Source organism: Tachypleus tridentatus, chromosome 10 (genome assembly GCF_004210375.1).
Source record: "Tachypleus tridentatus isolate NWPU-2018 chromosome 10, ASM421037v1, whole genome shotgun sequence".
NCBI lineage: Eukaryota > Metazoa > Arthropoda > Merostomata > Xiphosura > Limulidae > Tachypleus > Tachypleus tridentatus.
Genome location: NC_134834.1, coordinates 165,092,406 through 165,105,402, shown reverse-complemented (window position 1 = coordinate 165,105,402; position 12,997 = coordinate 165,092,406). Strand labels below are relative to the sequence as shown.

The window sequence follows — 12,997 nt, the reverse complement described above, 5'->3', positions numbered from 1 at the left end:
TGACATCATAACTGTGGATCAAATTGTAGGGCAAAAAGTAACAGATAATTTCTCTACATATTTGTAAAAGTATAGGGTTACAAAAGATATTGCAACAGTTTTTGAATTATGCATCTTTTCTTCAACCTTTTTTAGTTTGTGACAAACCAATCTACAAAAGAAACATATAGAATGTTTTTACTTAAATAACAGAACTTTTAAAATTAATTTATGTTTATATTGTACTGAATAATAGAATATGTTGATGTTGATATCTTTACTACAGAGGCTTGGATAACGCTGGTGGGGAGTGTAGAAATTGTTCTTACCACACTAACTGCAGGTCCTGTTTAAATTACCTACGTTGTGGATGGTGTGGACTTGTCAGTAATCCAACCGTTGGTGCATGCGTGAGTGGAGACTATGGTGGACCAGATATTGGTAATGTCTTACTGTTTATTAGAATACATAACAAAATTTATGCATTTATTTTAAGCATAATATTAAGTCTCTCAGAAGCCTGCATATTTTTTTTTTCTGTGAGTGTTTTAAAAACAAAAATCTTAGGAAACAACTCTGCTGTACTATATTATTATTAGTTCTGATACAAAAATAACTTTATGAAGAACCCAGAAGGAAACAATGTTTTATACATCTTATATAAGTGAGAGTAGTTTTGGTTTAAATTCATGTTCATAAGGCCTATATATGATGCACATAACAGTTTTATATGTTTTATTGTTGTCCAAAAGAGGTTAAAAAAAGATAAATACACATGTATATAACTAAGAAATCTAATTTTCAAATAAAAGCTTATTCTATTTTCTGGTACTTAGATTTTTGTTACTTTTTTTTTACTAAACTTAAATTAACTTTTATAAGTTGTGTGTGTGAGTTTGAGTATTAAATAGTGATTGACTATTTTTGTTTATCTGCAGGACAATGTGAAAATATTTTAAAGCATATCCACACCAACATCTCTGAATTAGAGCTTGCTGAGTGGTCTTATAGTACTTGTCCTCTTGTTGATGAGTGCCGCTTGGGCCTTCATGATTGCCACTTGAATGCCAGTTGTGTTGACACAAAGGATTCTTATAACTGTACTTGTAATAAAGGGTTCAGAGGTGATGGAGTTTCATTTTGCAACAGAACGTAAGTATATAAACCATTATAGAACCTTGTGCTTCACTAACTTCTGGTGTGGAAATCAAAATCGTTTTTAGCAGAGACTTGCGAAACTTCCTGTGCTTGTTGTGTATTTGAAAAATAGATTTTTTTGTGTGTGGAAATTCTGGGCAATAATAAATTAATGAAGATTAAAAGACGTCTGATCATTTGGAATTTAACAATAATGTTGAAACTCACTGAGATAATATTTACATGGATTGTACCAATAAGTCAAAAATATATATAGAAGGTTTTATCGGCTATAAATGAATAATCAGATATGAAGTGTAATGTAATAATTTAACACTTTAAATTTGATTAAAATGTCCTGGTCTGTAATTATTTCACACTAAGTATTGTAAGTGTTTTAGAAATGAAATAGTTGTTGTACACTTTAACTTAAATGCATTTTTTTGTGTGTGTGTTCATTGATGTAATAAAAATTGTAAACACTCTGTCTAACAGCTTTGGCTATATTTGTTTTTGTTTCCTTTCTGTGAAACTACAAATTTGTTTGGAGATCAGTATGGTGGGTCTTTTTTTTTCAAACATCTGTATATAATTTTTTAATGAGTAAGATAACTTTGTAAGATATAGTAAGATAAATACTATTTATTTTTATTACCTTTTTATGCATAAAAGGTATCACAAGATATTCATTTGCAAAATTTATTCCAACAATTAGGTTGGGGCATGATGTTGTTAGGCCTGTGGTTTTGTTATTGCTAATAAACGTAAAATGTGGCTTTCAAGCCAACAAGTGTATTACATATAATGACAAAATATGACTTGAAAATACCAAACTTTTCACTTTTATAATTAAAAGTGGTACTTTAATATTTTTAGCTTGTAGTAGTTACTATAAATATTCATGTTAAGAAATTTGATGCATATGATATTCTATATATTAATTGTATATTTTAAGTTTTGTAAGAAGCAGAAAACTTTATTCCTTTTCATGAATTTCTAGATGTTTAGAAGAATGTGTCCATGGTCATTGCTCTGAAGTCCTTGACTACCAGTGTACATGTGAAATAGGTTGGACTGGCAGTGACTGTGATACTAATTGTGGCTGCAACAACCACAGTACTTGTGTCCATGGAGTTGGTCTCTGTGATGAATGTCGGGACTTGACTGAGGGAAAGTTCTGTGAAAAATGCAGGTGCAGTACCTCAAATAAAGTCTCAAATGTTCTCAGAATCTTTAAGAATATTTAAGATAGAAGTTTGTTTATTTCTGTCTCTCGTTATTTCAGCCTGAATGTTTTTGCATTTGTGCTTTCTTTTTGTTTAAACTTTTTGGTTGCAAATTTAGGCATTATAATAATGGTAAACAAAGGTTTTTAATTACATTATATAATTATGAAAAATTAAAAATCATATAAAGAGTAGATAAATTAGATTCTTAGTTTATTTTTAAGGTTTTTGAGTTTATTTCAGTGGCCAAGTTGATGTGACATGCCTGAATGCAAAGCAAAAATTTTACTTTGTATCTCCATGAATTAAAGTATATTATATTATGATTTTAATGTGCATTCATCTCTTGTTATGTAATTGTCTCTTTCTACAGGTTTGGTCTATCACGTAACCTCAAATTAACCTCTATAGTTTCCATACTATAATTGTTGATCCTTTGCTTATATTAATCATTAAGTCATTTGTAGAAACAAAATCAGAATATTTAATTATCTTCAATGAACATTTCTCCATGAATATATGGAGCCAAATCAAAAGTGATTTTCATGTTGAGACTTAAGATACTTTTTCTCATCTGAAAAATCTTATAGTTCACTTGTGTAATTTCTAAAACCTCTTTAATGAATTTCAAACATTTGTTTTCATAGTATTTTATATTTTATCTATTATTTTCTCTACCTTAACTATGTACAAGGTTAATTAATTTGGCAAACTTCATAACCAACAAACGAAAATTTGAAATATATCTAAATTACCCTTATTTCTTTCTACAATGACTTCATATTGTAACATGAAACTAATATGTTAATCCTAAATATCTCCAAACTCGTAACAAAAAATATACATATGTTTATACTTTTTGAACTGTGTCTATCTTCTTATATTACCACTACAGAACTTATAAACCACTCAGCAAATGAGTAACTCGTTACTCTATCAACTTGCATAATGTACAACCTACTTGTGAATTGCTCACAAGTGTACTTTGTGAAACTTATAATTTATTTTATCTAATGTAACCTAAATGTTTCTAATTTTTATATTTTAGTGACTTTTATACTGACAGATAAAGTATACACATAAAAAAGTACTTACTTGGGTGTTTTTTTGCTGTTGACTGTTAACATAACCCTGCTTTTTATACTAATGGTATTAACACACTAAATACTTTATTGAATTAAATACTTCACCTAAGAATGCATAATAATAATAATAGACAATGTCCTATAAGTATCATAATTTTTCTTACTTTCTAACTATGTAAAAAGGCCTTTAAAAATTCAGCTAAAATCCTTGATGTATTTCCTTTAGGAATAAAGTTTGAAATGGAAGTGTAAAAGACAATTCTCTATATAGGAAATAAAGTAATATAATGTGGCACTTGATATATTAAAATTTTAGTTTTTTGTTGATTATAAATAATATAGCATTAAATTCTAGAGAGAACTATTATAATGCTAAGAAAGCGAGGATGTGACAGGTGGGCATAGCAAGAAGGAGGGTAAATAAATTAGAAAAGAGGGACACCTAGAGAGAAAATGTCACAATTGTCATGTTAGAGGAAATTTATGACTATATTTTTTAAACTATTATGTTATAAAATTAAGAACTTCAAACTTATATATTATAGAAATTGTTATTATTAACTACATTTTTATGCCAAATTTATTCATATACTGTAATAAGAAAGCAGTTTAATTTTATTTTGAGTGTAATTGATTAAAACCTTTTGAATTTTGCATAAAAAGATGTCTGTAGAGAGAGGATTAAATTGAAATTACAATGCAGTGTTAGATAAGTATTAAAAATAACAAAATATTGGGTATTTTATTGCTTTGACAGTGAATAGGTTTGATACGATATGAAAAAATGAATTTGATGAATTGATGGTATATTGCAATTTTGTATGTATTCTAAATGTATTGTTCTTATTTAAGGCACTAAAAATCTAGACATGTTGTTTAATGTTGTTGTATAAGCAAAAATACCCATCCCCATGATGGTAAAAGTTTTAAGTTAATCTATCAATTTAAATTATTTTATAGACTTTAAAAAGATTAATTGTGTTGCACTCTTGGTTTCATTCAGCTTCAAAGTCCTAAGCTACTTATATTGCCCACAGTAAAAAGCAATTGTTGAGTGAGTACCTCAGTTATACTAAAAGCCACTCAACAATGACATACAGTAAATCTACATTTTTATTCTTGAAGTCACATTTTGAAATATGAATGATAGTGTGATTAATTACTAACAGTGTAGATTGTCCTGTTTGTGAAATGAAACTTGTCATCAACATTAGTCATGTCTGTTCTCCCATCATTTGAAAAATTAAAGTTGAGCTTTGTCTGTGTGCACAGCTTTTCAAATGGGAGACAGGCAAACGTTTGAACAGACTCCACAATTCACAATATGTACAAGATTTATATTTAAACAACACAGTGCAGGGTAAGTAATTTTAAATATCATTGAGTTCATGCAGTTTTTTTTATACGTGTTATGTGAACATGCATTGTTTTCTATTAAGTGCTTTAATAACAATATGTGTAGTAAAATGTAATCTTTCTACTTAGTCCTGGAAGTTATGGAAATGCAACCAGTATGTTAACTGGTTGTAAGAAGTGTGACTGCAATGAACATGGGGATGTGGAAAAAGGAATATGTGACAATAAAACAGGAACTTGCTATTGTGTTGACAACACCATTGGGAAAAGGTGTGAAAAGTGTGCCCCAGGATACTATGGTAATCCCATGTAAGTATAGCAGTTCTTCATATGATATTTTTATGTTATCAAAACTGCATTGTTATTCAGATTTGCTCACTTGAGTGATTCTCAATTAATAAAATATTTAATTTTTATTTTACTATACTTATAACCACAAGCAACTAGAAACATTAACAGGTTAACTGATGAAGATACTTTATTCAGCAACGAAATCATTTAAGAAATAAAGCATTATAACAGTGACAGTCAACTCCAGTATTTGGTTTGAAGAAGGCAAAATGAATGTTTGGGCAAGTGTTTATTATTGGCTGTGTACTCTTTAGTCAGTAGTTCAAAATTATTAGTGATGGTCGTATCTGAACCCAATGCCAAGAACATGTTCAATAGTTTTATATGAAATTGTTTCCACCAATTATAAAATAACTGTTGGGAAATTGTTCTTTGAAGTGTGCTCTTCTGTTGGTTATAAACATTCAGCTCAACTAAGTATAATTGGCTAAGAAATCAAGACTGTTGTACAGAAAGTGAGCATAACTTCTGTCAAAATCTCCAAGAAATTTATTTCTCCATTTTCTGAATGTGTTCTAAGGAGTTTGAAAGAAGGACGTGTAAACAGAGCAGTTAATCTGGTAGAAGTAGGGTATGCATGTAGAAGTATTCAGGTTATAGAGTTGAAAAGTTCAGACTTTGTGCATCATGCCACAAGATAACTAAAGTTTAAGAATTATTTTAAGGTTTCTTTTGAAATAAAGAAATTAAAACTTAGATCATACAAAATTTTGAAATGTAAATTTTAATGCAGATTTTGATTGGCACACATTGGTCTTAAAATGCCTAAACAAAATTTTGAATGCAACTTAATGAAAGCTCATGATGTGCAGAAAATGGTGCACATCTCTAGAGGGTTAAGAACTTTGACCTAGCTACACAGACCACATTCTTTTAATGTGTTGCTCATGTTGAAAATAATAGTTACAATACTTATAGAATATAAAGGCCATTGTTTTGTTTTGGATAGAAATGTAACATGGGTGGGGTTGGAACTAAACCATTTTGGTTAATAATTATTCTGTACTCAGTAATGTTCATCTTTTTACATTTTGAAGACTCGTGAAACTCAAAAAGCGTGCATTTTGTTTTCATCAAATTGGTAATCACCTTTAGAATAACACTTAGCATACTCTACAATAATCAGTTAAATGTCAAGCTAGTGAGATGCTGGAATGATAAATAACATTCAGCACTTGTTCTTTTGTTTCTGATGAATGAAAGATATGTAAAAAGACATGTAGAAAGCTTTAAGTAATTTTCAACTGAAATAGAATCAATGATTTGAGGAATAAGAAGATGAAAATTAAACTTAAGGGTTAAGGAAAATTATTCAATAGAAATGTTCAGTTTTTCTTTGTTTTGGCAGTGTTTAATTTGTTGATGTAAACTGTTAAAGGGGATGTAAAAAACATGTTACTAAATTTCATGCATCAACAAAAACCACCAGGATATTAAAAAAAGACAAATAGCTGTATTTTGAAGTCAATAGATAACTAGAGGAGAACTGTGGTCAACAAAAGAGTTTTACTTATAGTATTATTATGTTTCATATATTAAATAAACTAATGAACCAGTGGCTCATGAGTATTGCAGTTGTAAAATTATGATGTATATTTTTATTTAAATAGTAACATTTAAAGATCGTTGAGGCTTTAAGTGTATTGAAGCTATGTTAATACTTTTGTTTCATATTGATGAAAATTGTTTTTTTGTTTTATATATATATATATATATATATATATATATATATAGAAGTGGTGGTCAGTGTTATCGAAGATGTAATCCTCGAAGTGTAAGCACAGATGTAAAACGTGGGGGTTTAGGAGTTCCTCTGTCAACTAATGAACTTGGACATTGCCTGTGGATATTCACAGTTTACTCATCACTTAATGAATCATCCTTTCAGGAGAATAGACAGGGGTAATCACTTTTCTTAAAACTTGCTCTAGTATATTACATTTGTAAAATATTTGTAAGTATTTGAAATTTATGAGAGGTTTGGAACTACATATGTAAAATTTAATTATATCTCTTATTTATTTTATTATACCCTGTAATATAAGAAGGTGCATAGCATTGATGTGACCTCTTTATACTTGTTTGAAGTCTTTATACATTTAATGCTTCTATTTTTCATTGTAGTGCATTTAACTTCACAAAATTTAAGTCTTTCAGTTAACATTTTAAGTCTTTCACCTACTAAAAATCATACTTTTTGGGGAAGTATTTTTAATAAACTAAAATAAAGATATGTCTATTAGTTTCAGTGCCAAATAGTTTTCATGTTAAGATTAAATATACTTTTCTTCATCTCAAATATATCTAATTTCTTTTATGCAATTCTAAAAACCTCCTAAATACATTTCAAATATTTTTTTTTTTAAGTTAACTTTATATTTTATTTTGTTTACCCTAACTCAACATGGATTAGTCAATTTGTCTGACCTTTGACCACCAAGAAAATTTAAATAAATATACATTGCCCCTTTTTCTTTCTAGAATAACTTAAAATTGTAACTACATTCTTTGATCCGAAGTAGCTTTAAGTTTATAACAGGATATGTTTATTTGTAATTATATTTTATTGTTTCATTGCACTCTGAACTGTGTCCGACTACTTTTCGCATTAATATATGTTGTAAGTCACTCGGGGAATGTGCAGCTCAAATTACATTACCCGTGAGCTGCTTACATGTGTGCCTTATAAACTATTTTTTGTAATATTATGGTTAATATTTGTTCTACCTAACTTAATCTTAACTGAACTAAACAAGATCTCCATTTCTACACTTTAGTTACTTTTATAATAATAAAGAATAAACATTAAAAACAAGAAATAATGTACTTATCCAAATTTCTTTCTTCTTTCTGTCAGGTGTCGTGTGCATCTAACCCTCCTTTATTATACTGATGGTAGTAATGCACTAAATTTTTTTATTTAATTAAATAATGCACTAAAGAATATAGACTAATAACATGCAAAAAGTAATCAATTTTCCCTAACTCTTAAAACTTTTCTGGCTTTCTAAGTATGTGACAAGAGTCTTTACAAATTCATCCAAGCAAGTCATTAACTTTCTCACAGCAACAAAGTTTTAACTCTGAGTGAAACTGATGTTTATCTATTTAGAACACAACATTTACAATGCCATTTGACACATGAAAGGCTTCACTTACTGTTGGTTATAGGTAATATACAATTAAACATAAGAGAGGATGTGGCAGGATTGGTTTGTTTTCAATTTGGTAGTGTTGTAACTGAACATAATTGAAGGCTATAAAAATTATGGTTAGTCTGAGCAATGCTGAATTTATAGTGAGTAATTTACATTTAATTTTATACTTTTTCAAGAAGTGGTAGATATAGAAGGTGCCTAGAGAAAATGTGTTACACTAACAGAAATTCAGGATTTTTTAAATATTGCTTTATAGAATTAGGAACTTGTATATTATTAAAATATGGATGATTGGCTAAGATTTAATGCTATACTAATTGATATAACATGAACAAAAGTAGTTTAATAAAATTTTGAATATAAGGCTCTAAAATTTTGTGTCATGCAGTAAAGGATACCTGTGGTAAGAGGGTTAAAACGGTGTTTTAATTGTATTCAGATGAAGATCAATAAATGCTTTCATTGCAAAATTAGTGAGTATATGTTAACTCTCTCACTGTGGTGTCAATTGACTAGACCTAAAATTCATCCTAAATTGCCTCTTAGAGCTTCCAAACTATAATATCTAATATTCATGTATTTCAGAAAACAACTCCATACTTTCAGTAACCATTAAGCACCATTTGTAGACAAAAAATGAGGGTGTTTAATGAAGTGTTTTCATCAAAAATTTCTCTGTGAATAGATATGGAGTCAAAGTGTTGATTCTTCCAAGTGCAAAGTGATTCTTGTGTTGATATCAAATGTAGTTTTCTTCATGAGAAAAATATCAAATTTTATTTGCATAATCTCTAAAACTCTGTAAGCAAATTTCAAACTTTATATTTTATCTGTTTTTTTTTTTCATACTCTAACTTTATATAAGATTGGTCAATTTGAAAGACGTTTTAACCACCAAAAAACAAAAAATTTGAAACAGAACTAAATTACCCTTGTTCTTGAAGGGTTTAGAATTGTAACAAGAAATTACATTCATATGTAAAATCGGCTTGTTTGGGTTGAGAAAATATTTTACGTAGAAGAGCGAACAACGTTTTGACCTTCTTCGGTCATCGTCAGGTTCACAAAGAAAGAAAGAGGTAACTGACTGGAAGCTGACCACATGTTTGGAAGGGGTTGTGTAACTGAGTGTCGGAATGTAGAGGGCAGTGTTAGATGTTTGAATATATAATTTTATATTATTTATTTTATTATATTTTTAATGTAGGTATAAAGGTGTTCCTTTGTATTGGTTTATTTTGGTTTTAAATTGTTGTATAAGTAAGGCTTTTTAATTTTGCATTTGTTTATGTTTGTTTCTTTATTTAGTATTTGAGTGTTTTCTATGGTTATGTTGTGTTTATTTGACTTGCAGTGTGCGAAAACGTGTGAAGGTGACTTTTTATGTTCTTTGAATCTGGTTTCCATTTTTCTACTTGTTTCTCCAATATAGAAGTCATGGCAGTTATCACATTGTATTTTATAAATAATGTTGGTGTGGTGTTTGTCAGTGTAGTTTTTACATAGTATAGACATCAGTTTTGTGTCTTGTTTTTGAATAAATATGGTATTAACTGGAATGTCATATTTTGTTACTAGTTTTTGCCAAATGTTGGTTATTTGTCTGCTGATGTCAGAAATATACGGTATACAGCAGTATATGGTTTCGTGATTTTTTTTATTTGTGAGATATATTTACTTTTGTTGGTTGATTTTGCTTTCTGTCTAGGTGTGTGCATGTAATGTTTTCTACAGTTTGTGGAGGAAACTTTTTGATGTTGATGAAGTATTGTTTTATTTTGTCTAATTCATCTAAGAAACCAAATAAACACAGCCATAAAACTATGCTCATCAGATAAAATTAACGATGAATTAATGTGACGTAAATCCCTCTTCAAAGAAGTATCTTGTGTTACTCTATCAAATTACATAATTTATGGGTTACTTGTGTGTTGTTCACAGTTATACCTCATGAAAATTTATCATTAATATTTATTTTACCTAATCTGCTCTAAAATGTTTTTATTTTTTTCATTTTAGTTACTTTTATAATAACAAAGAATACACATTAAAAACAGGAAATATTGTAGTTACTTTGTTGTTTTTGTGGTTTTTTTGCTCTTGACTGTTGGTGAAACTTAACCCTGCTTTTATACTAATGGTTGTGCTAAACTAAATAATTTTTTATTTAATTAAATAATGCACCAAAGAACACAGAATAATAATATAATATCCTATAAGTATCATAACTTTTTTACTTTCTTGTTGCATGACAAGAGCTATTAAAAATTTAGCTGAGCTTGTAGATGTGTTTCCCATGGAAACAAAATTTGAACTGGAAGTGAAATAGACAGATCTCTGGATAAAAAACAGTGTTAAGTAACATATCATTTGTTAGATTAAAACTTTGACTCTCTGTTGATTGTAAATAATATTGTATTAAATGTTCGAACTATTGACAACTTGTGAAAGAGAAGGTGTAGGAGGAAGAATCTGATATTCTATTTTATAGCTTTCTAACCAAATGAGATTGAAGACTAAACATAATGCTTTGCCAGAATGATGACAACAATATAATGAGTGATTTTGTACTTCCTGGAGAGATTGTAAATAAATTAGGGAAGATGGGATACCTAAAAAGCAAATATTATAATACTCATACTAGAATAAATTCAGGTATAAAGGTAACAAATACTTAATTCAGTTTCACGTGTTCTGTCATTCTTCCACTGGCTGGCACCATTTATATTTGTCTTCTATAGTTGGTCTTTTTTTTTTTTTTCCCCTGGATAAAAAAGGTTTTCCAAAGCTTTTGTCAGTGATTATTATATTTATGGATTCTCACATATTACAAGATGTTGCACAATCAGAATATGGACTTGTTGGAAGTTTCTTTCTGGGTGATCCTGATGTGCTAAGTTCATTTATATTCCTTTGGTTTCTAATTACATTAACTACAAATTCTAAATCCCTGATCTGAATACAATTGTATGTTGAGAGTGTATGTGTATTTTGTCAGAAAAGGCTCTTGTATAATTTCCCCATATGTGATCAGTTTTTGGTAATATGACACTTTCTACAAAATACCAAATAAAATCAAGAGCTAGCTCTTATACATTTTGTTCATAACAACTTCATATTGTATGTGGTTTTCATGAGACTTGTTTGTTCAAAATTGTTTTAAAATACATGCCAAACTTTCTGTATAAATTATTGAATTCAATTCTATATATCAAAATGACTAGAAGTTTATAATGTTACAAATGACTCAACCAGAAACTTAATGTACACGCTAATTAAAATGAATTAGCAGATGGGTTTCGTCATTGTTAATGACATCTTTGAATATAATCCCATTAATATTTCACAAGATTCAGCTATTTAAGTGATTTAGGCTGATCATAGAAATGTAAACTAGGCTAACAATGCAAAATTATTTTCATGACCTTTTAAAAGATTATCGTAAATATTATAACTAATAGAACATAATTTAAGCATGAAGAGAAGTTAATATGTACAAATCATACAAACATACTGGGAGGGGGAGTATGCACAGCTTGTTAATGCACAAAGTACTTCTAACATTTGGAGATCACTTGAATATGTAGTTAAAGAAACTATAACAAATGTACAACCTCTCAATAAGCTTTTGTCACCATTGCCTGTCAACTGTAACAATCATCATATAAATTGATTATTGGTAAAAATTAATCACTTGATTTTGACTATTAAATGTTCTGGTGTGAAATATTGTAGACTTTTTTTTTTTTCTGAAATTGCGTATACCTTACTAAGGCATCTGCAACAGTGCAAATTGTTGAGTGCTATAATGACAGCTTGAAATGTGAGTAGTTGTGATGTTTTTCCCCACTACATGTTTCATATCTAGTAACAACTATGTCAGTATGACTTGCGATTTAAATATAATTCATTCGTCATTTATTAATCTTGTGACTGTTCTGGTAACCTTGGAATTACTGATGGGAACCCCTGTAAAACCTGTTGATTTTTAAACACACTTTTTAATTTGCTTATTCACCAAGTTGTTTGAAGCTTTGTAAGTTTTGGTTACATTTCTAAAGAATACAAGTCAAATAAAACCTATTAGATGAAGTAGTGCCAATATTACAGTTAATTCCACATTTTACTGGTGATGTACCTCATGTATACCAAACCCATCATTTTTAGTGATTTTTTTACTTTGAATGTAGTAACATAACATAAAATTGTTCAGTACTGTGCAATATGTGGATCCTACTGGCAATGGAAAATAAGTTGGTAGTTGGAAAATGAAATCTATTTTCTTGTGGTATAACATATTAACTGCTTATAAATTAGCTTTCTCAAAACTATAATTTCTGTTGTGTCAAAACTTAGCTTTTATGGATATTTCAGTGCAGGCCTAATAATTCCTACCTAACATAAGTTACTTATATATTCACTAATCTAGCATTTTTCTATTAAATATACTAACTTAACTCCCTTTAAAGCTGTGAGCTTTGTTGCTTACATGTGCAGTTCATAGTAACATGTCAAAGTAGGCATGATTCTCAGATGACTTTTACACAACCACTAAAAAGTTTAAAAAGAGTGTAAAATATACTTCTTATATGTATATAGTTCTTATAGTAATAGCAGTCTAAAATCAATGTGGATTTTACCCTTGAACACAGAAGGCTTATGTATTTGTAGAATTTAGTAATAAAGATTGATTTCCTTTGATTAT

At 29.0% G+C, this 12,997-nt stretch overlaps 1 protein-coding gene across 1 annotated transcript in view; it reads left to right on the top strand.

Moving 5' to 3' along the window:
- Megf8 (multiple EGF like domains 8) overlaps nucleotides 1-12,997 on the top strand; it is a 117,029-nt gene that overhangs the window by 51,215 nt on the left and 52,817 nt on the right. The window contains 5 exon segments of the mRNA XM_076465084.1: nucleotides 266-420; nucleotides 918-1,131; nucleotides 2,117-2,308; nucleotides 4,913-5,092; nucleotides 6,869-7,036. Coding sequence (XP_076321199.1) covers nucleotides 266-420; nucleotides 918-1,131; nucleotides 2,117-2,308; nucleotides 4,913-5,092; nucleotides 6,869-7,036 — 909 coding nt within the window.